Source organism: Scardinius erythrophthalmus, assembly GCF_964197995.2.
Source record: "Scardinius erythrophthalmus genome assembly, chromosome: 3".
Classification (NCBI taxonomy): Eukaryota; Metazoa; Chordata; class Actinopteri; order Cypriniformes; family Leuciscidae; genus Scardinius; species Scardinius erythrophthalmus.
Genome location: NC_138223.1, coordinates 20,763,414 through 20,791,260, shown reverse-complemented (window position 1 = coordinate 20,791,260; position 27,847 = coordinate 20,763,414). Strand labels below are relative to the sequence as shown.

The 27,847-nt window shown below is 39.2% G+C and overlaps 1 protein-coding gene across 1 annotated transcript; it reads left to right on the top strand.

Moving 5' to 3' along the window:
• Positions 1-564: 564 nt before the first annotated feature.
• On the top strand, positions 565-27,824 carry tet2 (tet methylcytosine dioxygenase 2). Its single transcript, XM_081361001.1, has 10 exons — positions 565-699; positions 18,803-21,673; positions 22,574-22,664; positions 22,767-22,860; positions 23,075-23,283; positions 23,933-24,083; positions 24,172-24,261; positions 24,434-24,571; positions 25,204-25,555; positions 25,749-27,824. The coding sequence occupies exons 2-10, from the start codon at positions 18,847-18,849 to the stop codon at positions 27,125-27,127; spliced, it is 5,331 nt and encodes a 1,776-aa protein (XP_081217127.1). The 5' UTR covers positions 565-699; positions 18,803-18,846; the 3' UTR covers positions 27,128-27,824.
• The last annotated feature ends 23 nt before the right edge of the window (positions 27,825-27,847 follow it).

Sequence of the window (27,847 nt, the reverse complement as noted above, 5' to 3'; positions counted from 1 at the left end):
AGTGCTTCACCATCTCAGAGAGAAAGAAAGACTGATAGACAAAGAGATTTTAGTAATTAGACAGAATAGTGTAAGAAATTTTAGTTTAATGTCTTGTAATAATTCTTTCTATTTTCATTTTTCCATTTTGGTATACTTTGCATCAGTGAAACAGATTGTGAGTGGAGGTGTTTTCCCTCCCTCTGTGTGCGCTGGAGTGGGCGGACGGTGCAATCCAGTCCAGTGCTTCGGGGCAGCCAGTAAAGTGTGCACTATTGTGTGCGGCTGAAAAAAAAAAGAAAGAGAGCAAAAAAAAGGAGGGGGAAGAAAAGAAACTCAGTCCCTTTGTATGTAGAGGACCCAGCAGGAAAGCGATTTTGCAATTACTTCAGCTTGCCGGCAAAGCAAGCTTGGTTCCTCTGATCTGCACACACTTGTACACTGGACTGTCTCACTCTGCTCACTGTCTATACGATCACATACAAGAGTGAGCGTGTTTATGGGTTGCGTCTGGAAGCGCTTCGAGAGCCAACAACAACACAGGGTTTCTGCCCCTGATGATGAAAGCAAACGTCAGACTAACCCATGAATATTGATGTGGAGGTAGTCTGTTTCATAGACGGAACAGAAGGAAGCAAGATGGCTGCCCTTTAGGATTTGTTTAAGAGGAGACCTAGACGGTTTGTTGGAATTCTACAAAGTGGAGGGACTTAAAACAAGGTGAGAGACTTTTTCTGTTCTTGCCCTTTTTCCTCTGTCCCCCAGGGTCTCTTTAATGGCTACAAGCTCTTGTTTAGCATTGTACTGTCCTCTTTAAAACCCGTGAGGTGACATAATAATGAAAGCATATTAGATAAAGCTTCACCAACATGGCTGACGTTTTCTGTCTCTCTTTCTCCCTCCCTCCCTCTCTCTGTCTCTCTCTGTCCTCTCTCTCTCTCTCTCTTTTTTCTTGTGCAGATAAAGTATTTCAGGCATTTCAATCTCATTTGTTTTCATTATTCATTATTTTTTTTAAACATAAGATGTTGTGCAGAGGACAGATTTAGGAATGTGCCTGCTTTAAAAAAATTTGATCTTTGTGAGGCTGTTGGCCAATTCTTCTTCTGGCATTATTTCCCAATGGATCTCCTGTGCTGAGAGCAAGACTAAACAGTCACACTACTAACAAAATTATCTTATCTCTTCAGTGTACACCGGCCTTATTGGACGGCTGAATGTAGATAAAAGAAAGGGGTGTTTTAGGAGGTGAAAATAATTTCTTTAATATTTATTCCAAAAAACTTTTTTTTTTTTTATCTGACAAAATTCTTCTTGCTACATTTCCTTCATTTGTTGTGTGCTTTGATTGAATGTGGGAGTTTGGCTAGGGATAGTGGAACTCCTTGCTTTCATTGCATTCATCAGTGAGTGACAAGCAGACACAAAGACTAGCACAGTTCTGAGGTCAAAAAAAAAAAAAAAAACAGAAGAGCGTAGTGGTGGAAGCCCACAAGGTCAGAGGCTTTAAAAGAACTGAAACCCAACCCCATAGCACCATTAGCTGAGGGCCACCGGAGAGCGGACTTTTTTGAGTTGTCTGACATTAATAGGATTCCCATTGTTTATTTGTACACAAGATCTAAATTATATATTTACATTTTTAGCTCACACATGAATATTCTCAATTGGAGCAAAACATTTTTTATTACATTTAGAGAACAGTTTATTGTCCATGCTGAATTTTATTTAAATTCCTTTAGGATATTATGCACAGCAGAGGTGGGCTATAGTTGCCTGGAACATATCAGCATATGTTTGACATTAAGCTTTAGACTATTGAAATTCCATACTGAGCAAAGAACAAAGAAAAAAAAAGAACAAAGAAAAAAAGTCAAATGCTTGAATAACTTTGACTATTGTATTAATAAAGTCAACATTCAGCTGAAAGTGACCAAGTCTGAATGTTTCAGACATGTTGAATTCATAGTTGCGTAACAATCAAAAGTATTAATTTGAGTAAACTGTTGCAAAAGGCTACAGCATCTGTACTAATGAACTGCAAATGCCACCTTTGTTTAACTGATTTTAACAGCCCTATTAGGATTTGCATCATAATTGGCTGATGGAATGATACAGATAAAAGTCCTGCCCCCTTATTTTGTGTATTTAGCTTGTGTATTCCAACATTCTGCTTAGATGAGAAGTGTGGAAGTTAGTTCATGCCTGCAAGGGGATGCTTTATGGAGTGCTGTCAATAAACATGATAGAGAGGTGGTGCAAATGCTAATGTAACTACAATGAAGGGATCTGGAGAGAGTCAAGGGCCATAATGACTTCATGTTACTGTTTAAGCTTCAACTCCAACTTTAAGCTTAGAATTGATAATCCCTTGGTGATATAGCGGAGATATTGCAGTACATCACTCAATAAGCATAATTCTACTTTAATACAATTGTAACTGGTACATCTCCATGGCATGATATATTTAGTGGTGAGAATACACAACACTGACAACATTAGCTGGAAATAAACTGGAAGTTTAGTCAGACCCTTTTTCCTTGTTAAGAATGTTTGGATTGAGATGTACAAAACAATCATGTACTTCTGTTCATGACATCCTGTTCATGATCCTTGCGTGATAAGAAGTATATTTGTGTGGGGTAGACTTGAATTATTCCTTAGAAATCAAATGTTTATTTGGTTGAATTCATGAAAAACAAAAAAACAGAGTGAAAAACTCTAGAGAATGTCTAATGTTTCATTTTATTGCATATTCAATTTTATAAACACTCTCTGGCAAAAAATCAATGCTTTTCTGTTTTTTAAAATCAATGCTTAGGGTGACAGATTTTACATTAATTGTACTTATAGTATATTTTATTATTGTTGTTGTACTTGTTGGTGTTTATAATTGTAGGATTGACCATTTTTAAAAGAAAAAGAACAATGAAGAGAACAGTGAGCATTCAGGCAGAAATCGAGGTTTATATCGACACTTATCAGCTTATTCATTTTTTTATTTGCTTTGGCTTGGTGTTTATAGTCATATTTTCCATATAGTTTCCTCTCAAAAGAGATTTTATTGGCTCTACTTGGATTGGATTTTTATACTAGGCATTTACAGTAGTTTTATTTGTAGGGTTTCTTAAAAGTGGAATATATACTGTATTTCAATTACCATATCCCTTGGTCCAAAACATTTTCCAGCCTGCATAGTAATTTATTAGCTGTCTTAGATGGCAGCTTATATTGCACTGTATTTAGGAATACTTTAGCAATTTTGGTGTAAATTTTCACAATAGTTCTGATTTTCTGGCATTTATATGACACCAGATACACCTTTGTCTCATCCTTCAGTGCAAGTCATTGGATGTTTGATGTGAGCCAGCAAACTGAGGAAACTTTCAGGGTATTATAATATGTATTGTTGTGAAGGTTTAATCTTGGACTGAATTTGCAAGGTCACGAATTGAAGAGCACACTCCACGTGTGTAAGTGCACATGGTTGCTCTGTTTACAAACACTAACTTACTACCCAGTCACAGGGTTAGGTAGGGAAGTGTACTTACGCCAGCCAAGGAGGTCACTGGAAAGCAGGTCATTGACTACGCCAATTTAGACCCTTTCCAGAAACATTTTGTATTCAAAAGGGTTTAGCTAAATTAAACTCATGGCATGTGGCTTGGATTTTATTCTGCCATCTTAGGTTCTTTGAAAACTACAAATGTCTTGTGGTCAAAGGAGTTGGCTGAACATTTTTGTAAAGCTCAGGGAATCTCTAAAAAAGATTTTTCAATTCATCATCTTTTAAAATAAAGTAACACAGATTGGTATTGTACTTCTTGAGAAAGCCAAATGTTCATTTCCTCTGAGGTGAATGAAGTGATGGTGCATTTATAAATGTGGTTTTCAAAGGTTTTCTCTCCAGTTCCAGCTGTGCAGATTCAAAGAAAATCTGATTGGTTTCAGAAAACAGTGGTTCATAACAGAAACAGTTGATGGTTTTCCCCCTTCAAAATCAAAGATTAAGAAAAAATGTATGTCAGGATGATATAAGAATCATATGCCACATGCTAATTTCGAAAAACGGTTATGTCAGTTCAAGGTTGTAGGGGGATTTTGCCTAAGAATTGCCTAGAAATAAGTCTACCAAGAATAGGTTTGTTGCATGTGTCTGTGAAATGTTGTGTGTGTGCACAAATCTAATACCAGCAGACACACTAATCACAACCAGGCTGCCCAAAAGCCCAGCAGCCCAGTGCAACAAGGCCACAGATTCAAGAAATCTAAAAGGACCCTTTTCATAAAATACTTCAGAAGAGTGTTTTCAATACTTATTGATACACCGAAAATGCATGAAAGGGGTTTATCATTGACATACAGTCATTGGTTGGCACGCCAAAAGTCACCTTGTTGACAGCAGAGCCAGCTGAATAACTACCCATAAGCCTTGCATGACATTACCCCATTTCTAGAGGTTAATGACGACCAGGGGTCGATCTGAAACTTGTAGAATGAAATTTCGAACAGACAGAGGGTATAGCCAATGTAGCCAAATACTATGGTGTGTCCTGTGTGTTTGTGTCAAAGACATTGTCTGTGCTTTTGATTTCCATCACTAGAAAATAATGGCATAGCAGTGGTCTCTGAAGTCAGACTGTTTTTTGGATAATAAATGTGAAGATATCCCAAGCTAACATCAAATGTAGAGCACATGGTTTCAGTGTTGTGTGGAATATGTTTCCAGGAAAATTACATAATAATAATTATAACTTTATTTATTTATCTATTAGAGCTTTGTACACAACATGTTGTTGCACATTTACAGACTTAAACATTTAGGTAAGACGAGGAAGGAACATTGGGATGAATCAAGATAGAACTGACAAAAAATGCAATTACTATTTTAAAGTTCTGATTAAATATTCCTGTTAGGAATAGTCAGCCATGGCCAAAACGGGGTCGATTAGCAATAGCTTTAATATCTTTAGGGAAGTCTCATGCCATCACTCATGATTTTTTTTCCTAAATCACCAAAACATTGATGTTGTAACATTCTTACCTACCTTAGTTCAGACTATTATGTGAGCACATTGACACAAAACACAAAAGTGTTTTTAACTGCAGTATCTTTTGTTTTATTTATATTGTAATTGTATCTATCTAAACTTGCTTTGTAAGGAAAACTGGGTTTGCCTAATATTATTCTAGCCATTCCCCTTTGCAGAGCCCAATGCTAATCATAATGGATGTTTTTTTTTTTTTTTACGCTGACAAATTCATAACAGTTACGTAGAATATAAGATGGTAAATATTTAATTGATGAATTCATACTTTGCAGTCAAGTGACTACCATGGATACCTGGCGGGCAACAAACGGGTATTTTCAACGTAGAGTCCTGTAGTTCCAGGTAGGGATGGGAATTAATAAGAATTTAACGATTCCGATTCCATTATCGATATTGCTTATCGATCCGATTCCTTATCGATTCTCTTATCGATTCTTATTGGGTGAGGGAATAAGTACAAATTTGTTTGTATTAACTCCCTTTAATATCTGATCAAATTGATCATTATCACATTCATTGATCCGGACAAAAAAATAAATAAAACTGCCATTTATGTGCCATAAAAACTAAAAACACAGACTGAAAACAGTTAAGGAAGAGCTTGTGCCTTTTCGAATATTAACAGTGCTCATTTGTATTAGGCTATTGAGTTACTTAAACAATCTTTGTCAAATAATACACAGGTTTTCTTCACATTTTGAACGTTTTTGTTTCCATTTGTTTAATTTCAAGATCTGATGTGACTTATCCATTGTTGTTTTTACATCTACAAAGCTGGGAGCACTAAATGATATTCAGTCACATTATACACGCTTTTAACATTAAATAAAGCACATAAATAGTACCTGATATTATCATTGCCACACTTTGAGATTGTTGTTCCAGCGCGATGTCGCAGTAAAATAGGATCCGTTTCAAATAGAATTGTTGCGTGTCGCGGCTGGTTAAACTTTGATTAACATGGAAAATGATACTTTTTATTGCGTGTCGCACCGTCGTGTCACATGTAGTTAGGACGCGGTCAGAGCGCTTCTGCCTCGATGCCATGTTTGCTCATAGTGTTTGCTACATTCTGAACCAAAACAACGCAGCACGTGTGTGACGTCGTGTCACATTTGAACGAGCGGAACCGATAAGCGGAATCGTTAAGCAGGCATACTAACGGTTCCAAGGAATCGATTCACTGGGCACCGGTTCTGAAGAAGAACCGGTTCTCGGTTCCCATCCCTACAGGTCTTTCTAGTAGCTATCAAGTCTGTTAGCGAGCTAGCTGCATAACTATGGACTAGGATTAACTCCAAGGTAGCTAAATTGTGTAAAGCAGACAAGGTTTTTTAAGATAATCGAGCAGTAATAATTCCTCCATAAATAATCTAGCTCTACTGTTGGGTCATCTCTGGTTCTCACTGAAAACCATAGATATCACAAACCTCAAAACAACCTATCACACACTTTTGTTGTTGTTAGCAAAAGACGACAGATGTTACTGTGCATTCACACCGCCACCGGCGAGAGCGTCAAAGTGCCCGGAAGTCATTCATTTTCAATGAATTTTGCCGCTCTCGCTGGCGGCGGTGTGAACGTACAGTTAGCCTAGCTTAGACTCATAACACACACAGCTGACTCGCCGAACCAGCTGGTGGTGTTGATTGATGAAACTACAGGGTAACTTAAAAACACGATTAATTACATGATCATACACTCATTGTATTCAAACAAATGTTGAAATTACCTTTGATGGAGTGATGGAATTATCACTGCACAGACGTGTATACTGTGAAGGTTGCTTATCTCATCTGCGGTTAGTGCATCCAGTCGCACAACAACTATCTGGCATGTCGTTTACACCTCAAAACACCAACTTTTGTATAGTAAAACTGGCGACGTCCTGGCAAGATCCTTAATTAGTTTACTGGGTTTCGTTGCTGGAGAACGATGTTCTTGCCCGCCAGCCAGTACTTGTGACGTCACGTACAAAGTATGAATTGTCAATACAATATATAACCTAGGGTATGATTTTACCCCAAAATTCAACATATCTGACACATAATGGTAACTACAAATTCACATTTCGCTAATTCTGTAAATTGCAGGGATATTTGCTTAATTTTGCTACTCCGTGGGTGTAACCGCAGTGACTTACGCCTACTATGACGTCATGTGCATATTCTCTGTACTGTTTGTGAACATCCCGACGCCATCCACACTGCTGACACTGGCATTTAGATGACTATGTAAACATGTGCTGTGCGCTTTCCTTTCAATAACAAAAGTAGCAATAACAAAACTAATTGAGAAAGCATCTGATTATAGCGGTGTGGATATGTTTGCACAAACTCTGCATTTCGGCACTCCAGTAAAGTTACATCACGTTTATTTTTATAGCACTTTATACAACACTTTATACAATTGTTTAAAAGCAAGCAGCTTTACAGTATAAAACATGAAAAAAAACAGTGTCAGTGTCTCTTTCAATTAGAATTACAACTTAAATATCTATAAAGCGTCTCTCCAGTGTATTTATGTTTTTCCTCGCAGAGGTCTGACCTTGTCAGACTGAACAGAAGAAATGAACCAGAGAAGATTTAGACGTTAAAGAAGGTGGAGCCTCAGAGCACACATACCTATTATGTAATCCCCATGGACCAATGGTAGTTCAAATGTGTTTACAGAAAGTAAACACCGAACTTAACACTAAACGAACTTCATTTTGGCCTTCATTTTCGAAATAACGTCACACCAGCTCGTTCCTCGAATTTGCATTATGTATATCTGGCCCTTTGGACCCAAGATAGCTTTGTGGAAACCATATTTGACCTGTGTTACTTCGGACACCTTGTTATTTATATGAACAAAGTGATAATGATTTGACAGGTGCAATCTCACTCCTCAAACAATTATACTCCTAATCGCCTCCCTATACACAGATTGACCGTATCACTCTCTGTCTCCAGAGTTGGTGTGTGGTGGACAATCTGGTGCACTATGGCTGAAATGCATGGATGGATGCAGCACACTGGAGGTGGTTAAAGAGGTAATTGCCCATGTTATAGGCAATGTTTTGTTTTCTCCCAGCTGCGCTCCATTTTTCTGGCTGCTCTCTTAAAGTGTGCTTGTTGTACCACAGCATTGGACTATTTAATCTTCTTTAAGTGCAAAGGAGCAACTGTGTCTAAAGTGCTGGAAAAGAGAGAGTCAATAGTTTATGTTGCAACATCGAGTTATTCTAAGCTATCTGGGATGCTGAGGAGATGAAACTGATCAGGAAGATTATTTATAAAGCAATCTTAAGTGATAGAAGTGATAGTTCTGCTATATTTGTAACAGGGAGTCCGTTTTGCAGCCTTGGCTTCTAAATGGAGTATACACAAGACTTAATAATGATCTGAGATGTCATCGCTCTGCTGCAGAATTTCAATGGCATCAACACTGATTCTATGTTTCAATATTAGATCTAAAGTATACCGACATGAGTTGGTCCCTGACACATGTTGCCTAATTCCAATAGTTTAGGGTTTAGAATGTTTCTAAATGCTAATCCCAATGCATATTTTTAATTATCTACACATGGATATTAAAATCACCAACAATTAGGACTTTATCTGCAGCCAGCACTAACTCTGATAGAAAATCAGCAAATTATTTGATAAAGTGTGTATGGTGCCCTGGTGGCCTGTATACAGTAGCCAGAACAAATGTCAAATGGGATTTATTACTGCTACGTCTTGGTTGAAGCAGAGGAGGAAGCAGGATCCACGTGCAGTAGTCATTTATTAAATAAACTCAAAACTTCACATATACAAAGCACAAATTCAGGACTGAGACTCGGGAACAGAACAACCACCAACCACCATGGTGCAACAATATACAAGAACTGACACAGACTGAACTAAACACAGGGCTTAAATACACAGACAGACAAGCTAAACAAGATAACAAGGGGGCGTGGCTAATCAGAAACACCTGGGGAGACTAATCAACATAACGGGGAACTGCTGAACACGGGACAGGACAGAGGAACACAGACATAAATCATTACATAACCCCCCCTCAATGGGCGGCTCCAGACGCCCATCAAAACAAAAACAATAGTTCAGGAGGGTGGTGGAGAGGAGGCGGACCCAGGGGCGGGATGGAGGGCCAGGCCCGTGGAGCGGCAGAGGGCCTGGAGACTGTGGCAGTGCGGCCTCCATGGTCCCATCGCGGGACCTACAGACGTGACACCGTGAAGCTCTGGATCGGCAAACGTGAAGCCGTGAAGCTCTGGATCGGCAGACGTGACGCCGTGAAGCTCTGGATCGGCAGACGTGACGCCGTGAAGCTCTGGATCGGCAGACGTGACGCCGTGAAGCTCTGGATCGCCAGACGTGACGTCGTAAAGCTCTGGATCGCCAGACGTGACGTCGTGAAGCTCTGGATCGCCAGACGTGACGTCGTGAAGCTCTGGCTCGGCAGGACTGACGTGAAGCTCTGGCTCGGCAAGACTGACGTGAAGAGGCTCAGGCTCGGCAGGCCCGACGTGAAGAGGCTCAGGCTCGGCAGGGCTGGCGTGAAGTAGCTCAGGCACTGCAGGGCTGACGTGAAGAGGCTCAGGCTCGGCAGGGCTGACGTGAAGCTCAGGCTTGGCAACGGCCATGACAGGATGAAGCTCTGGCATGAATGCACTGGCGAGCGGTGTGAGCACTGGAGTTGCCAGTATTAAAGTGGGCATGACGTGAAATGGCTCAGTTTTAGGTAATACTGTGAGCCTGCGTGGCTCCTCATTCATAAAGCCCACAGTAACTGACGAACCGCTCCAAAAAAGGGCAAAGTTAATAAATCCTGCTAGCGAGCCTCGAGGAGCCTCGACGAACCAGTTTTGACTGGTAATATTTATTGAGCCCATAACAATAAAAATCAATGAGTACGTAATCTGGAAAGTCGATGAGGTGTGAAAGGTCTAGGAAATCTCGGGTGTGGTCCTCGAGTGGTCGGTTACCTTGACGGAGTTGAAGGATGCGTACTGCTGGATCCACAATTTGGTCAGTTCTTTTGTTACGTCTTGGTTGAACCAGAGGAGGAAGCAGGATCCACGTGCAGTAGTCATTTATTAAATAAACTCAAAACTTCACATATACAAGCACAAATTCAGGACTGAGACTCGGGAACAGAACAACCACCAACCACCATGGTGCAACAATATACAAGAACTGACACAGACTGAACTAAACACAGGGCTTAAATACACAGACAGACAAGCTAAACAAGATAACAAGGGGGCGTGGCTAATCAGAAACACCTGGGGAGACTAATCAACATAACGGGGAACTGCTGAACACGGGACAGGACAGAGGAACACAGACATAAATCATTACAATTACTTACACTAGATAGCTAGATAGTGTTACATAAAGCAGCACCACCCCCTTTGCCTTTCAGATGAGGCTCGTGTTTATAACAGTAATCTTGGGAAGTGATTTAAAGTAAATGATTTAAAGTAATGTAATCGCCTGGTTTTAGCCAGGTTTCTTTCAAACACAGCACAGGGTTATGATCTGTAATAATATAATTTACAATAAGCGCTTTTGAAGAAATGGATTGTATATTTAGCAACCCGAGTTTATCATTTGTTCATCTGTATTATAACAATTGTTTATTTGTTGAACATCAATTAAATTTTTCCCCTTAAATGGGTTTGGGAGTTTTTTGTATTTGCTAATTCGGGGAACAGACACAGTCTCTATGTGATGATATCTAGGTGAAAGAGCCTATATGTGTCTATATGGGATTTATCTGACCTCAGTGACGTGAGACAGCTAGCAGACGGTCGGATTAGTCAGTCTGTCTGCTTCCTGACCTGGGCCCCAGTTAGTCAAGGTTCAGCTCTAAGACTATGTGCCATATTTCTAGAGAGAAGAGCGGCACCACCCCAGGAGGGATGAATACCATCTCTTTTTAACAGGTCAGGTCTGCCCCAAAAATTTTTTCAGTTGTCTATGAACCCTATATTATTCTGCTTATTCGGACACCACTTAGACAGCCAGCCACTGAGTGATGACACATCACTCTCATCAAAGTTTAAATCCCGTCTAGCTAGCGCTTCCCATAATGTTTACGCATTAAGTAAGTAGGTGGAGAGTAGGCGGGCTTTCACGGCTCTTCGAACACATTCGACCACATGAGTGTTTACACTAAGAAAGCAATCCGGACAAATGGGCTTTCGACTACCTCTGGAAGTGGTTGAAAGTGGACAAGCTCAAACGTTTTACACCCAGATTACACCTGTATTTAGCGTCGTTCACTTGTGATCCGATCGACCAAAATGCACTAAATCTTTAATACAAAACAAAGCAAACTTAAATGTCATGCATATGGCAAGCTTAAACATCTTATCTATACGATGCTTGTTTTTTTTATTCTTGAGCTTGCCACAAGCATTTGCCTTTGTTTAGCTTTGTTTTGTAACTCTGAGCACATTTGCAACTGAAGACCCCAGTCAAGATAAGAGTTACATTGAAAGTAAAGAGATGGCTAGGGCTTCTCCGCTTTCATGTCATGGCAGTAAATAAAACTCTGTCACATACCCATAAAAGAGAGCTGATCCCACCAGAATCAATGTGCTTAGCACATGTGTTCACTCTTTTGCATTTTCTCTATCTCTTGTCTCTATATCTGTGTCAGTCAGTCATGCTTGGTTAATGTTTAGAGCAGATGGCCATGCAGCACCAATATAATGATCACCATGGCTACCAAACTCTCTGAAAGAAATTTGCTTTGCACTGGGCACAGTTCATCAAATTAGTCAGATATATTGACTGGTGCAGAAACAAAGAAATGGGGTGGGTTGGGGGTTGTAGAAAGAAACAGAAAGAAGTTGAGATTAATGTATATTGGAATTATATTTTGGAAGTTGATTTTTGGAAAGGAAGACTGTATGGAACAATGTGCTTAAATACATATTAATTACACTATAGTAATCTGTGGCTATTTTTACTGTTTACTGTCTGAAGCAAAAGGTCAGTCTGCTAAAACTGGAGTTATAAAGTGTGTTGTAAAACCTATGCCAAGTAAATTATCATCGACTCAAATACACCAAACACCACCACAGGGAAGAAAAGAGGCAGTGTAAGTTTAAGTGAACAATTACAGATAGCCAAACTACTATAGATTGATCATTTTATGATCAGCAGGGATTGGATTGGGATTTCTTTCTTTTCTTTCAAAGTCAGTACAGTATAAATTTATTCATTTATGAAGTTTTTCAAAACAAACAAAACAGCATTGTGATTGAATTTACCACATTATCTATTTTTTCCTTATCTTAAAATGTAAATGAATGAGTTGGAGCAACAACCTAAACACAATTGAAAAAAATATTGTTTTGACAAGTTAATATTTAGCATGCTAATGTTTATGTTCAAGCAGCTGTAGCAGGGTGGATACTGAACCGTACTTCAAACACAAATCAGATGCTAATTTCTGAATTAAAAAAAAAAATAAAACCCAGAGAGTGACTTATACAATACTGTAGAACCTCTGTAACAAAATTATATTGTTAAGGTTACTGGAACACACCGTGAAAGACCACATTGTAAGAAATTTGTCCATAATTATAACATTTAATTTTTTCAGTACAATTTCTGTCATGTCAACTTAATTATGTGATATGAGTTTATAGGGTTTTCAGATTTTCAACTTGATATTCTTTGCTATAATCAAAGTAGCTGAAATGTGCAATGAACTTATAACTGTAAGTTGTCAATTTGGCACCACTTTGATCTTTATTAAAAGTTTAAGGCAGAAATTAAGTTAAGTTCATTGGTTGTATCAATGCAGGTCATGCAAAGGTGGCTTGGTATGAACGAAAGCACAAAAACTGGATTGCAAATTGTTTCAGCAGAGCCACATCTGCCTTCTATTAGTAACAAAGGACAATGGCAGGTCCAACACAGACTTAAGAGGGGACCTAGTTGTGGGTGAAATTACAAACAGAAGAGTGTATCTGCCTAGCATTTGAAGTAATCTACCTCTCCTCAAATCCTCTCCCACAAAGAGGATTTAAAATGTCACTGGGGATGAACAAAGGGTTCACAGACGAGGAAAAATTAAGCAACTTTAAAGACAACTTCTATTTTATCTGTTTTGTTTACTATTCCGTTGTTCTAAAGAAATCTGATTAAAATCAAAATGTGATACACACAATCAATAAATTACAAAACAATTCTCACAGAGCTCTTCCAAACAGACTCTGAGGCATGTCTCATACCTTCCCCCATACACATGCTGACTCTATAAATACCCGTTCATTTCAAAGGGGTTCTTTCCTCTTTGTTTCCATTCTTATGCTTATGTCTTCTGGTTTCTTATTGGAAAATGACGAAATGTTACGGATGTTGGTGGCACCATTAAAGCAGGCTGTGGTGTTCAGAGCCCCCCCCCCCCCCCCCCCCCCAAAAAAAAAAGTTGGTTAGGTTTAATGATTTTGTTTCATGAGTCATAGTGCTGATGTGTTGAATGGAGTGAGAGTGCAGTTTTTCCGGACACACTCACACACACTCTCTCACACATTCTCTCTCTCTCTCTCTCTCTCTCTCTCTCTCTCTCACACACACACACACACACACACACACACACACACACACACACACACACACACACACACACACACACACACACACACACACACATTCCAATGGCAGTGTAACACTTGAAAAGGAAAGAAACACTGATCCTGATTATGTTAACTGGCTTACGGTTTCAACTGGTACTCTTTATAGCAATGTGGAAAATGTTTTCAAGTCAAAGTTCCAAACTGCCAACAACAGTTGTATGTGAAACCTGACATTCTGGTTGAGCTTGTTTCCTTGTCTGTGTGTCAGGGGAAAATAAGGCATGGTTAATGCTCAGAGGAGAAGAGTGAAAGACACTTTTACAACCCTGCATGCGTGACATTTAAAGCACACTTTCACATGAGCTGTATGATCAAATTACAGTGGGAGGAACCAAGGGATGAAGTTTCACTCAAGAGCACAACTACAGCCAAACACCCAGCAGCAGTGTGTTTAGCAATTTAGGCTATCCATTATTTATTTAGAGTGTTAAAAAAAAGTCATCATTCCTGTCTGAAGTGCGGAAGAGTAACTGTCTACATTTTTTGTTCTTGACACAATTATATATATATTACAATCATGCCTAATTGAATTTTGGATCCTCTGACTGTTTATCAGAGACCATGTCTGAAACAAGAACAACTCCTGTCTCTTTTCATAACACAGAAACACATTGACACAGAGTAGTGCACCACATATTTTTTATAACACTTAACCCTAACACTAACCAAAACCTTAATCTCAAAGAAATTATTTAAAGCATAATACTACTACTACTGATAATAATAATAATAATAATAATAATAATAATAATGATTCACTTGTTTGTCCATAGTACCACTGGTAGAGTGTAAACCATGAAAGACTTGTCACTCCCCACTGACCTGCTGTATATTTCAACCACAACCCTGAGGCTAAGGAACTGTTAAATTACAAAAACAATAAGTACCATTGCTGTTGTACCTGTGTGCTTTTCTTTTTCTTTTTCTTTTTTTCTGCAACCAAAGCACTGATCAGTTGTATACACTTATTTATTACAGTGGGAGATCACAACAGTTTGAGCTCTTGTGAGATACAGAGAGAAAAAAAACAAACAAAAAAAAAAACAGGATAGACAACTAACTGAATTTAAAGCCACTCCTAGCTGACAAAAGACCAGATAAAAACATAAGGATTTTTGTTTGTGTTTTTATGTTTTTATGGATTGTCCATAGGCATTTCTTTAAAATATATCACATTTAAGTTTAAGAAACATATCAATCTTCTTATTTTAATCATATGTATGATATATCCAATGCAAACCCATTGTCTGAAAGTTTAGTGCATATAGACAGCTTTCAGCTGGGATCTCGTGCTTTGTCATTCTAGCTCAGAGAGATTTTTTGTATTGTTTTCAGTGTGGGCTTATCCAACTGTGGCAAGCTGTTTGGCTTTTCTCAGCTGTTGGGAAACTCTGAAATGGCTCTGGAATGGATCCACATTCTAGCTTCATGGAGCACACCAATCACAATCTAGCCCTTTCCAGAGATGATAATAGATACAAATTTAAAAACATGCGATCAAACTTTTATTAGTATTGTTTGACTGCAGCCAGTAATATATCACAGGTCAAGTCACAGAAGAGTTTTATTTTCATAATACACACACACACACACACACACACACACACACACACACACACACACACACACACACACACACACACATATGTGTGTGTGTGTGTGTGTGTGTGTGTGTGTGTGTGTGTGTGTGTGTGCGTGTGTGTGTGTGTGTCTGTGTGTACACATGGCTTGACATTAACACCCACCAACCTGCCAAATGCAGGTGGATTGTAATGTAATCTAAGCTAACGCAAGAGCTAACGCAGGTGTCACATGTAACCAAACGCAATCATCAAACATTTAACAGCATATAATTCTCTATGTTTTGTTTTCTCTATGTCATCGTTCTGAATCAGATCTGGACTTTTGTCACAAGTCTTTGACTTGTGTTCTCTGCTCTGTTCTTTCGTTTGATATATTGTATGTTCAGATATTCATATATCAAAATATTCTGAGGGGCATGAAAGTTTTGTGAAAATTATCAAAAAGGCTGGCGCTGATTGGCAACTTTTTTTTAAACACTGGCAGAGAAAGAGTTAAATTTTGAATATTAACATAGTAAATAAACCTAATCCAACTTATATGACTATGTTGGTATAGTTCATGACAAGGTAGATCACGATTGACTTTTCTTAAATAAAAAAGTTAATAAAACAAATATATATATTAAAATATTTTTAATAAATCTTTATCGCTCCATATGCTGACTCCAATTTAAAGGCCATTTCAAAGCTGTTTTTAACTGTCCTTTACCCCCACCATTCTAGACTCAAACAGATGGAAACCATTCCATGAAGAATCTGTTACATATTAGATATCCTGTAGGGCAGTTCTGTCTGTATGGCTCTGTAGATTTGATATTCAATATATTTCAAAGATATTTTAGCATTTCTAAGTTATCTATACATGGTTGCATAAATGTGAAAATGTGTTTTTGAAGAGATAAAAAATTATGATTTATAGATGCCTGGTTTTCTAAGATTTAAGACTAAAATTAAATAGAAATGTATAGTGAAATAGATAATGATTTTTGAAAAAACTAATGCAAGGGGCTCAGGGCATAAAGTCGCAAAATATATTATAATGGCCACTGGTAAAAACAAATCTTCCTTTGCTATAATCCAAAGCCACTTAATGATAAATGCAGTATTAGGAGTGTACATTTACGTATATGTTTACAATTTAAAGGGGACATATCATGCCAAATGCACTTTTTTAGCCCTTAAATGCATTTTGTTGTATATTTGGAGTGTTTAGAAGTACAGAAAATATGAAATTATTCTCTTCAGGTGCTTCGTTGATATCTTTATATTCTGTTTTGGTCATATTTTTCAACCTGTTCCGATTTTTCTGTTATCTATGACGTTTTTTGAACTATTACGTCACAGTATTTGCAGCGGAACTGCCAAATAAGGACATTGACTTCCGGCCCAACACTTCGAGCAATCCGCCATTTCTATTTCTCGCTGCAATTTTGTAGTCCAAGCTAAAGGATGCAGAAGTTACGAGAGGGTAAGTTAAAATGTTCGGTTGTTGGATGTAGTAACCCACACGCTTCATTACACCGTCTAATGTAGATGAACTGCCGCGCTTGTGACAGGGCGTATGTTTAACTGAAAGAACGAGCAGAGAGAGAGACTTGGTCGCGCGCGCGCTCACTCTCTCTCTTCAGAGCCAGGCGAAAGTGTAAACAAGACACCGTCTCCAAAATAGACGCTGTCTTGCTCTCTCTCCCTCGCACATATTAATCAAAATAAATCGACACGGTGGTAAAAGGTCGGAAGACCAAAGTTTCAAGTGTGAATACAGTACACACCATTGCGATACATCCATATGAAGACGTTGTTCTACAGGTTCGTCGTCTTCATTTTCATCTCGTTCCTGTTCCGACTCTGGCTCGAACATGTAAGGCTGGCTGGACAAGTCTAACGTTGTTGACATTTTGTTAACGTGTGAATAAAAAGTTTCTGTGCCGCTAGATAATCGTATCTCTGCTATCAAACTACAAAAATGGCCGAACGTGGTGGAGTTGAACCTCTGCATCCTGGAGAGGGGGCGGGGTATGAAGTGTCTCAGTTGTATTTAAAGAGACCGCACCAAAACGAGTTGCTCTCAGATGCACATCAGAAAAGGGGTAGAAAAGGGGCCTGTGGAGCTATAATAATGAGGAATTCAGACCCAAGCATTGCAGTTCCGCTTTATATAGACTACAAATGTATGATTTATATGTAAAAAGGAACCATTTAAAAGCATGATATGTCTCCTTTAAAAGCATAAATTGTAATTATAATCAACCCCCAGTTACTCTCATGTTCAACAGTTCTAATTCAGATATGCTCAAATCTATAAATACCAACCAACATCATTAACAAATTGACATGGGTACAGAACACCGGATATCAAGATGGCTGGAACCATTCTTTGTCATTAAATACTTAGTGAAAGTTAGGGCAATGTTTATGACTGAAGCTGTGAGATCCAGGACTTTGTTTTTTAACATGTCTTAACAAAATGCAAGAAGTCATTGGTATGCACTACACAACCCTTGCCTGTAAGCTTCTCAGATTTGACTGCTAAGCATGCAAGGAATGACATATCTTTTTCTTTTTTAAAGACCTTCTCTGGTGGGCATGTTTATTTTAAGATATGGGCTAATATTTCAAAACAGCAGAGTCTGACTTGAGAGGGAAAACAACATTCAGACTTGTAATTTCTTACAGCATCTCTCAACTGAATTCAAGCTCCCTGCACACACATATACATTAGCCACTTTTCCACCTTCGGGCCGTAAGTTTCTAAGGTACAGAGCGATTACGGTTATATTTCCACTTGAGCTTGGTTCGGCACAGCACGATTGCAAACTGTTCTTGGCCCGGAATTCTCAGCATGGTTGGCCGTGCCGGTAGAATGCATGTAGTGACGTCACCACTCAGGTTTTTTCACTTGTCTGTTGCCTGGCTTCCAGTTTCTCTGTATCTGGCAAAGTACTGTAATTTGAGTGGTTTAAGCGAAGTAAACACATTAATAAAATTTAAATAAATATATGATCATCCTCCAACGTGATCACAATTTTAATCTGAAACCATCTGTAAACTCTTGTGCTACCAAGGCAACGACGGATGCATTTGTAATACATTCCAAAGAACTCTGTTATGATATTTTGAATACATTACTCTTACACTGTGTCTATACCAGACGCGAGCGGCACAATGTAATGCGACAAAAGCAAATGGAGCCCATTATAAACAGTGATGTTGTCTACACTGGATGCAGCGTGACTATTTCTATATTCCCCATTCTATTTCTGATGTATTCCAAGCACACATGCAACTTCTGTCACAAAGGACAAATGGATTTGAAACAGCCGCTTTGTCACATCCAGGCGGTGCGCCGCAACAATGGTCGCGTCCAGTGTAGAGACAGTGTTACTAGGTAATGATATCTTGGTAAAATCTATCTTTTTTTTTTTTATCTATCAATTTTTTATAGTCCAGATCATTAGCTAGTAACCCACACTACACCAGTACATTATAACTAAATTATGTTTTTACAATTATGGTAATATTTCTTTTCTTCCATGTAGGACGCAGAGAGGGCAGCCTTGTGAATGGACCCAGAGCAGACCAGATGGAAACAGAAAAGACCAACCATGAGACGGAAAAAAGTCTGATACTTGCACAAATCGGTGCCACTCAGCAGACAGACCCTCTTCTCATCAAGCAACAGAATGGAGATCAGTCACCTGAGCTCTTGTCTCAGCAGTTCAATGGAGACACAAACTGGAGCCATCTCAAGCCCAGCACAGTGGTCTACCCAATGAAACGACAACAGGATAATTGTTCTAGCCCTGCAAACATGCAGGGCATATTTGATCAAAACATGTATGAGATGAATGGACAGATGAAACATGCTCTAAGTGAACAGACATATTTGGACTTTCACCAGCCTAAAAAACTCTGTACTGATTCAGAGGTGAATGGAAATGAAGACCTGAGGCTTTGGGATAAAAGAGAAACCGGAATGGAGAACCGATTAGAAGGATTCTCTAAGCACAACAAGCCAGGAGATTTTGAGATAAAACATAGTAAAAGAAACTGTAACTTTCCTAATGGGGATTTATTCTCACTATCACAGAACAAGCAAGCTCCAATGTCCAATGGTGCTACGACAAGACCACCTTCAGTAAAGGGTATAACTGGTGAACTCTTAGAGAAAACTTTGTCTCAGTATTACCCAGAGCATGTGTCTATTGCACCTCAAACCAACTCATCTCAAGTAGATCAGGTCACCAGCAACCTGCCTCAGCAGGCGACTTCTTCACCTTCATTTACCTCAGGTTTTCCTATTTCACCCCATACATCTTCCTCCGAGCCACTTGCCAAGGCAGCCCCAGAAGTACAAGGCAGCAATGGCTACAACCCTGAATTTACAGTGAATGGATACTCTAGCTTTGCAGCTGAGCAAAAGAAGCCTGCTTATCCTCTCTCTGACCTCCCAGAGTTGGGAACACAATCACTGAGTCAGGAAGCTTCAGAGTCCAATGTGCCATCACAGACAGGCATTAATGGTTGCTCACAGATTCAAAAAGATAGAGAAGATAGAAAAGATAACCTTCTGAGCGAGACTGAGTGTTTAAGTATATTCTCTAAGTCCAACCAGGATTTTAGCTGTGAATCATACAAACTGCCCCCCGTGATGGCAAGTGCCCCCTCACAAAAAACTCAGACAGGTCAGCAGAACCTACAGATTAAGGTGCTACAGACACAACCAACTGATGAAAGCCTCCACAACAATAGAGACTTTTCTTTGCTACAGCAACAGAACCTTGAGCCACCAACAGTAGACAGCAGGTTGATGTCTCAGGCCTGTACACCAACATCTCAGAATCAGTACAGTGACCATGATAATAAGCCTAAACCAGGTCAAGAAAAGACAATGTCAAAGAGTACAGATCATCCATCCCAGATGGAATGGATAGATTTAAACTCGGCTTCAGCTCCACAGCCATCTACTGACCACTCACAGATGTGGGATTTTTTCCTTCCACAGACCCAAATGCAGCAACATACAGTCTCACAGAGCCAAAGTCACTGTACAAATTCCATGCCCACAAACAACTTCCAGTCTTTGAATTTCAGTAATCCCAGTTTTCCCTCACATGACAGTCAGGCACAAGATTGTTACAAAAACTCCCTACCTCCTACACGATTTCCCCACAAATCTGCCCCTGAATGTCAACAAAGAAAATCCGGAATGCACAATCATGCTTGCATGCAATTTGACAAACCCCAACACATGTGCCAGGAATTATGCAAAAATAATCAAGACCAGATACAATCCCAGAGCTTCCTCTCTCAGTCACCACCTACTGAGCCTCATCAGCAGGCCACCAGCACATTTCCCCATCAGTTCCCTCAGGACAGACAGAATATGCAAGCAGCTCCACAAAAAGATGTTTCCCACATCCAGGTAGATGCACCACTCTTGAAACGGCTTAAAACAGAGGGTTGTCTTCATTCAGAATCCCAGACAATATCTCTAGGTATTGAACCCCCAGCACAAACACTGTCTAGGACAACTATAAGAGAATACTCAACATTTCCAGACTCATCTGATTCAAATGTACAATCCTTGTCTAAAGAAACAAAAGCTCTAACAGAGAGGAAACTCCAGCAGAACATAGAGTACTCTCAAAACACCAGTAAACAACAACCAAACTACCAGCAACCTCTCCATCACAGGGTACACAAACATTTGGAATTCCCCCAGTCTCCAATTCCTCAATCACAAGTTTCTAATGGTCTTCAGATACCGGCTCAAACATTTACCAAAACTGAATTCCAAGAGCTCTTTGCACAAATCCAGAGGGAGTCTCTCCCAAGCCAAGGTGCTCAAGGAGATTTGCAGAGGCACACAGCCTTACGAATGCACCTTCTGCAGAGGCAGGAGCAGCAAGGCCCCAACAACATCAGACCAATTATGCCAGCCATGAAAACTGAAAACTGCTCAGGTTTAGAGACCTCAGCTCAACTGCCACCCATGGAAGTGCTACAGCAAGATCAAGACAAAACCAAAGTCATGCCAGTGGTTGTAAAGCAGGAGTATCCTTCTTCATCCTGTGAACAAAGCCTGCAAAGGAGTATTCTAGCTACCATGGAACAGCGGTTAAAACAGTATCAACTATCACCTGTGTTTGAAAGAAAGTCTTTGGTCATCAAGTCACCCAATAAGGTGAAGGTGGAGATGGCTGGGGCTGTGACTGTGCTCTCAACCAGTGCTGAGGGGAATGTCAAGGAACAGTGCAAACCACAAAACTTCACCCCACCTAAAAAGATTGAACCCGGGTTACAAAGCTTTCTGGATTCACCCATGAAGATGCTTAATACACCAATAAAAAACTTACTAGATACACCTATGAAGACACAGTATGATATTCCTTCATGTCACTGTGTTGGTAAGAGATTCACAGCACTTTGAATTATTATTTTTTTTACACATTTTGTGTTGTTTATACATTAGAACTGCACTTTTTTTAGTCCATAATTAACTCACCCTCAAGCCATCCTAGGTGTATATGACTTTCTTCTTTCAGACGAATACAATCAGAGTTACAGTATATTAAACAATATCCTGGCTCTTCCAAGTTTTATAATGGCAGTGGATTGCAACCAACAGATTGAGGCTCAAAAAGGTGCATCCATCCATCGTAAACGAACTACAAACGGCTCCAGGGGGTTAATAAATGCCTTCTGAAGCAAAATTATGAGTTTGTGTAAGAAAAATATTAATATTGAAAACTTTATAAAGTAAAATAACTAGCTTCCAACCAAACGAATATACGGATTCCACTTAAGTGTAAAGCACAACTTATGCGAGTAATGCAACATACTGTTGATAGTTACGCTACGCCATGACGCACTACGCTACTTCTGATGTCATAAATTTCGTAAATTGTGCATTAAGGGCAAATAGACTGCGTTTGGCCGGTAGTTAGAATTTGACTTTGTAACGAGTTAAATATGATTTTTTTTCTTACACAAACTCATCATTTTGCTTCAGAAGGCCTTTATTGACCCACAGGAGCCGTCTGTAGTTTGTTTACGATGGATGGATGCACGTTTTTGAGCTTCAGTCTGTTGGTTGGAATCCACTGCCATTATAATATTTAATATATAACATTTTTTAATATATCTCCGATTGTATTCATCTAAAAGAAGAAAGTCATATACACCTAGGATGGCTTGAGGGTGAATAAATCATAGGCTAATTTTCATTTTAAAGTGAACTAATCCTTTAATGTTTTTATATTAGTTATAAAAAATTTTCTCCTGACAATCTACTACAAAATCCACAGACCAAATCAGTGAAAGGGACGAAGGACCATATTATACTCACTTAGGATCAGCACCGACTGTTGCGGGCATCCGCAAAATTATGGAGGAAAGGTGTGATATTATGAACTTCTCTCATGCACAAAATAAATGCTTGTAACTTACTTTCTCAGTATATGTATTTTTTTAGCTATTACACTATATTTCCTGTGACAGATCTGGACTGACTGGAAGTGCCATTAGGATTGAAAAAGTTGTGTATACTGGCAAGGAAGGCAAGAGTGGGCAGGGCTGCCCCATTGCTAAATGGGTAAAAGGCAATTTATTTATATCCTGTGTGTTCTCTTTTTTGTACAAATGCATCACTTCTCTTTGTCTGTTTCTGTAATTAAATATTAAAACATTCTTGTTAGTTTTCTCATCTACAGCACCCTCTATGGAAAACTCAGTTACATGACAGAGGTCTCAAACTGCCACCTGTATATTTTCTGGATATATCTGTACATGTGCACTATGTTGTGTAGGTAATACGGAGGGCAAATGTAGACGAGAAACTCCTGGTCTTGGTACGAGAACGGGCTGGTCACTCATGTGAAACATCCTGTATAGTAGTGGTCATCTTAATTTGGGAAGGCATATCAACGAACCTGGCTGACCGTCTCTACACTGAACTCAGTGACACACTAACAAAACATGGTGCCCTAACCAACCGCAGATGTGCTTTAAATGAGGAGTAAGGACAAATGCTTGTTATTGCTTTTTTTTCCACAAATACAGTAAACATTTAAGTAAAGTCACCTTTATTTATTTAGCGCTTTTTACAATACAGATCGTTTCAAAGCAGCTTTACAGTGATAACAGAAAAATAACACAACCAAGTTTGTTTTGGCTGTACAGCAGCTGTAGAAGAAAATTTCATTGTCCAGCTAAAGTAAATCCAGTGTTGATTAATTTCGGTTGTAAAAATCATTGGTTACTAATTTATTTCATTTATCTATACAGCAGCTCTGGAGAAAATAGTAAAATCATCAGTCAGCTCAGTTCAGTTCTCATACAATAGTGTCAATGCAATCAGATCAATAATATCATTGAATATTAAGTGTGAATATTAGTAAACAGTCACCAACCAAAAGACCAAAACATTTTTATTAAATAAATTATTATATATTAAATTATTATCAACCGATACATTTATTGTCTGTGGTCTTGCTAAATATCTGACCACTTTCTGCTTATTGTACAGTTATGTTATTTATGTTTTCCTAAAGACAAGATATTTAATGGCTTAAACAAAACATAAAATTCTAGATATCGCAAGATATCTTTACAATATGTTATTTAATGTTAATGTTTTGAACTTAACATTCTATCATTTTCCTTAGGAGAACATGTGCATGTCAGGGTTTGGAACCTGATGCCTGTGGAGCTTCTTTCTCCTTCGGCTGCTCCTGGAGCATGTACTATAATGGCTGCAAATTTGCCCGAAGTAAAATCCCACGAAAGTTCAAACTGCTTGGTGATGATCCCAGGGAGGTGAGATGCTCTCACACAAAAACAAAATGGAGTCAACAAAGGACATACAAAATAGGAAATAACAGGAGAATTTTTGATTCCCTTACAGGAAGAGAAACTGGAGCAAAATCTCCAGGGTCTTGCAACTTTCATGGCCCCAGTGTATAAAAAAATGGCTCCCGATGCTTACGGGAATCAGGTATACGTTTAAGCTTTCTGCTTCAGTATAGTGTATTTACATATATGTATAGTGTTGTAATATATAAAAATAAGTAAAGTGACTGCAATAGTGCATTAATTGCATAAGGGGCATATACCAAATTTTAAGTTAAAACAAATTTCACATTTATATATTTACCGATATTTGACAGGTGGAGCATGAACACAGAGCTCCCGATTGCCGCCTGGGCCTAAAAGAAGGACGGCCATTTTCTGGAGTGACAGCCTGTCTAGACTTCTGTGCTCATGCCCACAGAGACCTGCACAACATGCAAGGGGGCAGTACTGTGGTAAGAATTAAAGTCAACATGAAACAGACATTGTGATAGTCTTTTCTTCCCTATTGTGATGTATTTCAGAGTGAAATGGCTTCTGGAATGAGAAATAAATGTAGGGCGGGACTGGATTTCGTCCTTGGGAATTGATTGGACTGTAGGAAGTTGGAGTTGCTAACTAAATGGAGGCAGAACTGAATGCCAGTTACAGTAGCAGTCAGTTGTGAAGGATATTTAATCTCACCCTCCACCGAGACATGGCACGAAGAGAGCAGATGCTGTTTGAAGGGGAGGGGAGGTTAATGTTAAGATTATGAGTGGACGTGAATTTAAAAAAAAAATAAAGATGTGCACAGAAAAATAATTTATAATAAAAACTTTTTAAAAATAACATTTACATTCAGTAAAAAAATAAAGAATTGTCCATTTTGATTTCATGGTGACTTTAAATACAGTACAGTGTACGCTAATAAGACTAATAATGAGCATTCACCAAAGCCAGCAGTTAAGTCTATTACACAATACAAATAATATATACCCTGCTTGATACTCTGAAAGTGGAAAACAAGATAGCTAAAACACAGTTGTGGTTGCAAAATGACATATTAAACAGGCCAAACCTCCCTCTCTCTTTATTCCTGTTGTAGGTCTGCACGCTAACACGAGACGACAATCGTGAGATTGGAAAAATTCCTGAGGATGAGCAGCTGCACGTGCTTCCCTTATACAAGGCCTCATCCACTGACGAGTTTGGCAGTGCTGAGGCTCAGCTGGAGAAGACCAAGACTGGTGCCATTCAGGTGCTCAGTGCCTTTCGTAGACAGGTGCGTATGCTACCAGAGCCTGCCAAGTCTTGCCGGCAAAAGAAGCTGGATGCCAAGAGAGCTGCAGCTAACAAAACAAACCCCAACACACCTAACTCCAAAATGGACAGCACCCAGCAAGCAAAGCAGAAACAGACCGCTTATGAGACCCCAGGCCAGAACACAACTGTAACAGGTACAAAAGCAAGGCTTTAAAATGGATAGAACCAATACTCAATTTTTCAAAATGTATTCAGTTATAATTCAATATTTGAATTAGGGATGATAAAATAAATGATATAAAAAAGAAATGGAACAAATTCCCAGTGTTTATCAATGTTTCAACACCAAAAGTTTACATTTTGGTCTAATCCCATTATTTCTTCCAGGCCCAGGTAACATAAATCTGGACTCTGCGCATCTCCCCCATGCTCATGCTGGCCATCAGCCTCAGCAGCACCGGCAGCAAACACAACCTAATTCTAATCCCACTTACACTGTCCCACAGTTCCCTAGATTCTCAAATCCATCAGGAACCCTCTCAAATGCTTCTAAACCAATGACCCCACATCCTCAAACACCACCTACTGCCAGTCCTTATCCCTCTCCTTTACATGCACCCAACTCTTACATTAACGTGTCTAATGCACCCACCCAATACCCCAGGTCTCTTACACCCAACCCTCTCTATACTGGTTACCAATGTAATGGGGGGCTTCCCATGGAAAACTACCACCCTTACTACTCTTCTAATCTAAAGCATACAGATATGTATCATCCCCAAAGAAATTCACTGTACTCTGAGCAGCAGTACAGTGCACCTCAACATTACGCTGTCAACTACCCACCACAGTATGAAGAGCCTAGCTTACCACCCAATGGTTATGGCACCTGTAACATGAAACCTGGCATGCACTCTATGGGACATTACCCAGGTTATAATCCTAATATGCCACCTGATGCCTTCTCTAGGCCTCCTTCAGCCCATCTACATTTGGACTATGCTACTATTGGCAAAAGCAGCCAGTTTGAAGCTTACCCCAAGCCTCATATGTCCCAGAATCCTCAGATGTTTCCCCCAAATCCAAATACCTTAAGTATGCAAAGTAATAAAGATTTAGAGATAAACATGCATGTTGCAAATGGTATCCCTCAGGTTTTTCCTTCTTTGGGTAATGAATGCTTCAACCCAAACCAACATCCAGGCTTGAGGCATTCCAGTGAAAATGCCCTTAACCCCGTTGTCAACCAGACACCACTTACCCAGAGTTCAGAACAAAAAGAAAAGGAGGATGTGTGGTCTGACAGCGAGCACAACTTCCTTGACCCTGAAATTGGAGGGGTGGCAGTGGCACCTAGTCATGGTTCGATTATTATCGAGTGTGCTAAGCGGGAACTCCATGCGACTACACCAGTCAAGAAGCCTGACCGCAACCATCCCACCCGTATCTCACTGGTGTTTTACCAGCACAAGAACTTGAATGAGGCAAAACACGGACTGGCTCTGTGGGAAGCAAAGATGGCAGAGAAGGCCCGGGAGAAAGAGGAAGATGCTGAGAAGCACGGTGCTGAAAATACAACGAGCAAGAGCAGTGGAAAGAGAGTGAAAAGAGAACATTCAGAACCTTCTGAACCCTCAGAACCTCCATATAAGCGGTTTCTTCTCATGCTTACAGAACGGTCAATGTCCTGCACTACTAATACATATGTAAGCACATCCCCCTATGCCTTTACCAAGGTGACCGGGCCTTACAATCATTTCCTGTAAAAACCTCTCAAGGTTCAGAGCATTCATAAACACAAGAATGAGAGTGGCATCAGAAAAATGACATGGTGCATGAAATGGTGCTACAATTTAGTGACCTCAGTGCCACTGGCCACATAACCCATAATTCTTGTTCAGTTTCAGGTTATTGACAATAGTAAGATTCTGTATTACTATACGTAGAGCATCAGTTGGCTTTTTACACGCTCTTAAAAAGTCAATCTTTACTGTTTGATCAATTGGAAATATTTATGTATTATTTAAATACTCACGTATGATAACACTGTTCTTCATCCATGGTGCTTACAGTCCAACAAATTTGGACATATTACTGGAAAGAAATATTCATCTTAGGTGACTTTTGTGGCTAATCACATTTTATGGTGCTAGTGAGTGTTTTGAATGCAAAAACGTGTTTTTAAATGCCTTTCTTTTAACAACACACAACTTGTATAATTTTAGCATTTTAGTAATAATGAGGGTATCACTTTCTGCTCTCCAATTTGAAAGACAATTCATTACACTGCATTCATTTTAGTTTCACAATGTGGAAAACAATAATGATGAACTCCATAGTGGATAGTTAAAAATCATTTAAAAGACTTTTAAACAATTTCTCTGGTGCTTTTACAATTTCACAATTTCTTTACACTTACTGTATAGTGAGCCGTATAGTAATGTTCTGAGAAAGAAATCACACAAAATAACAAAAACAAAACAAAA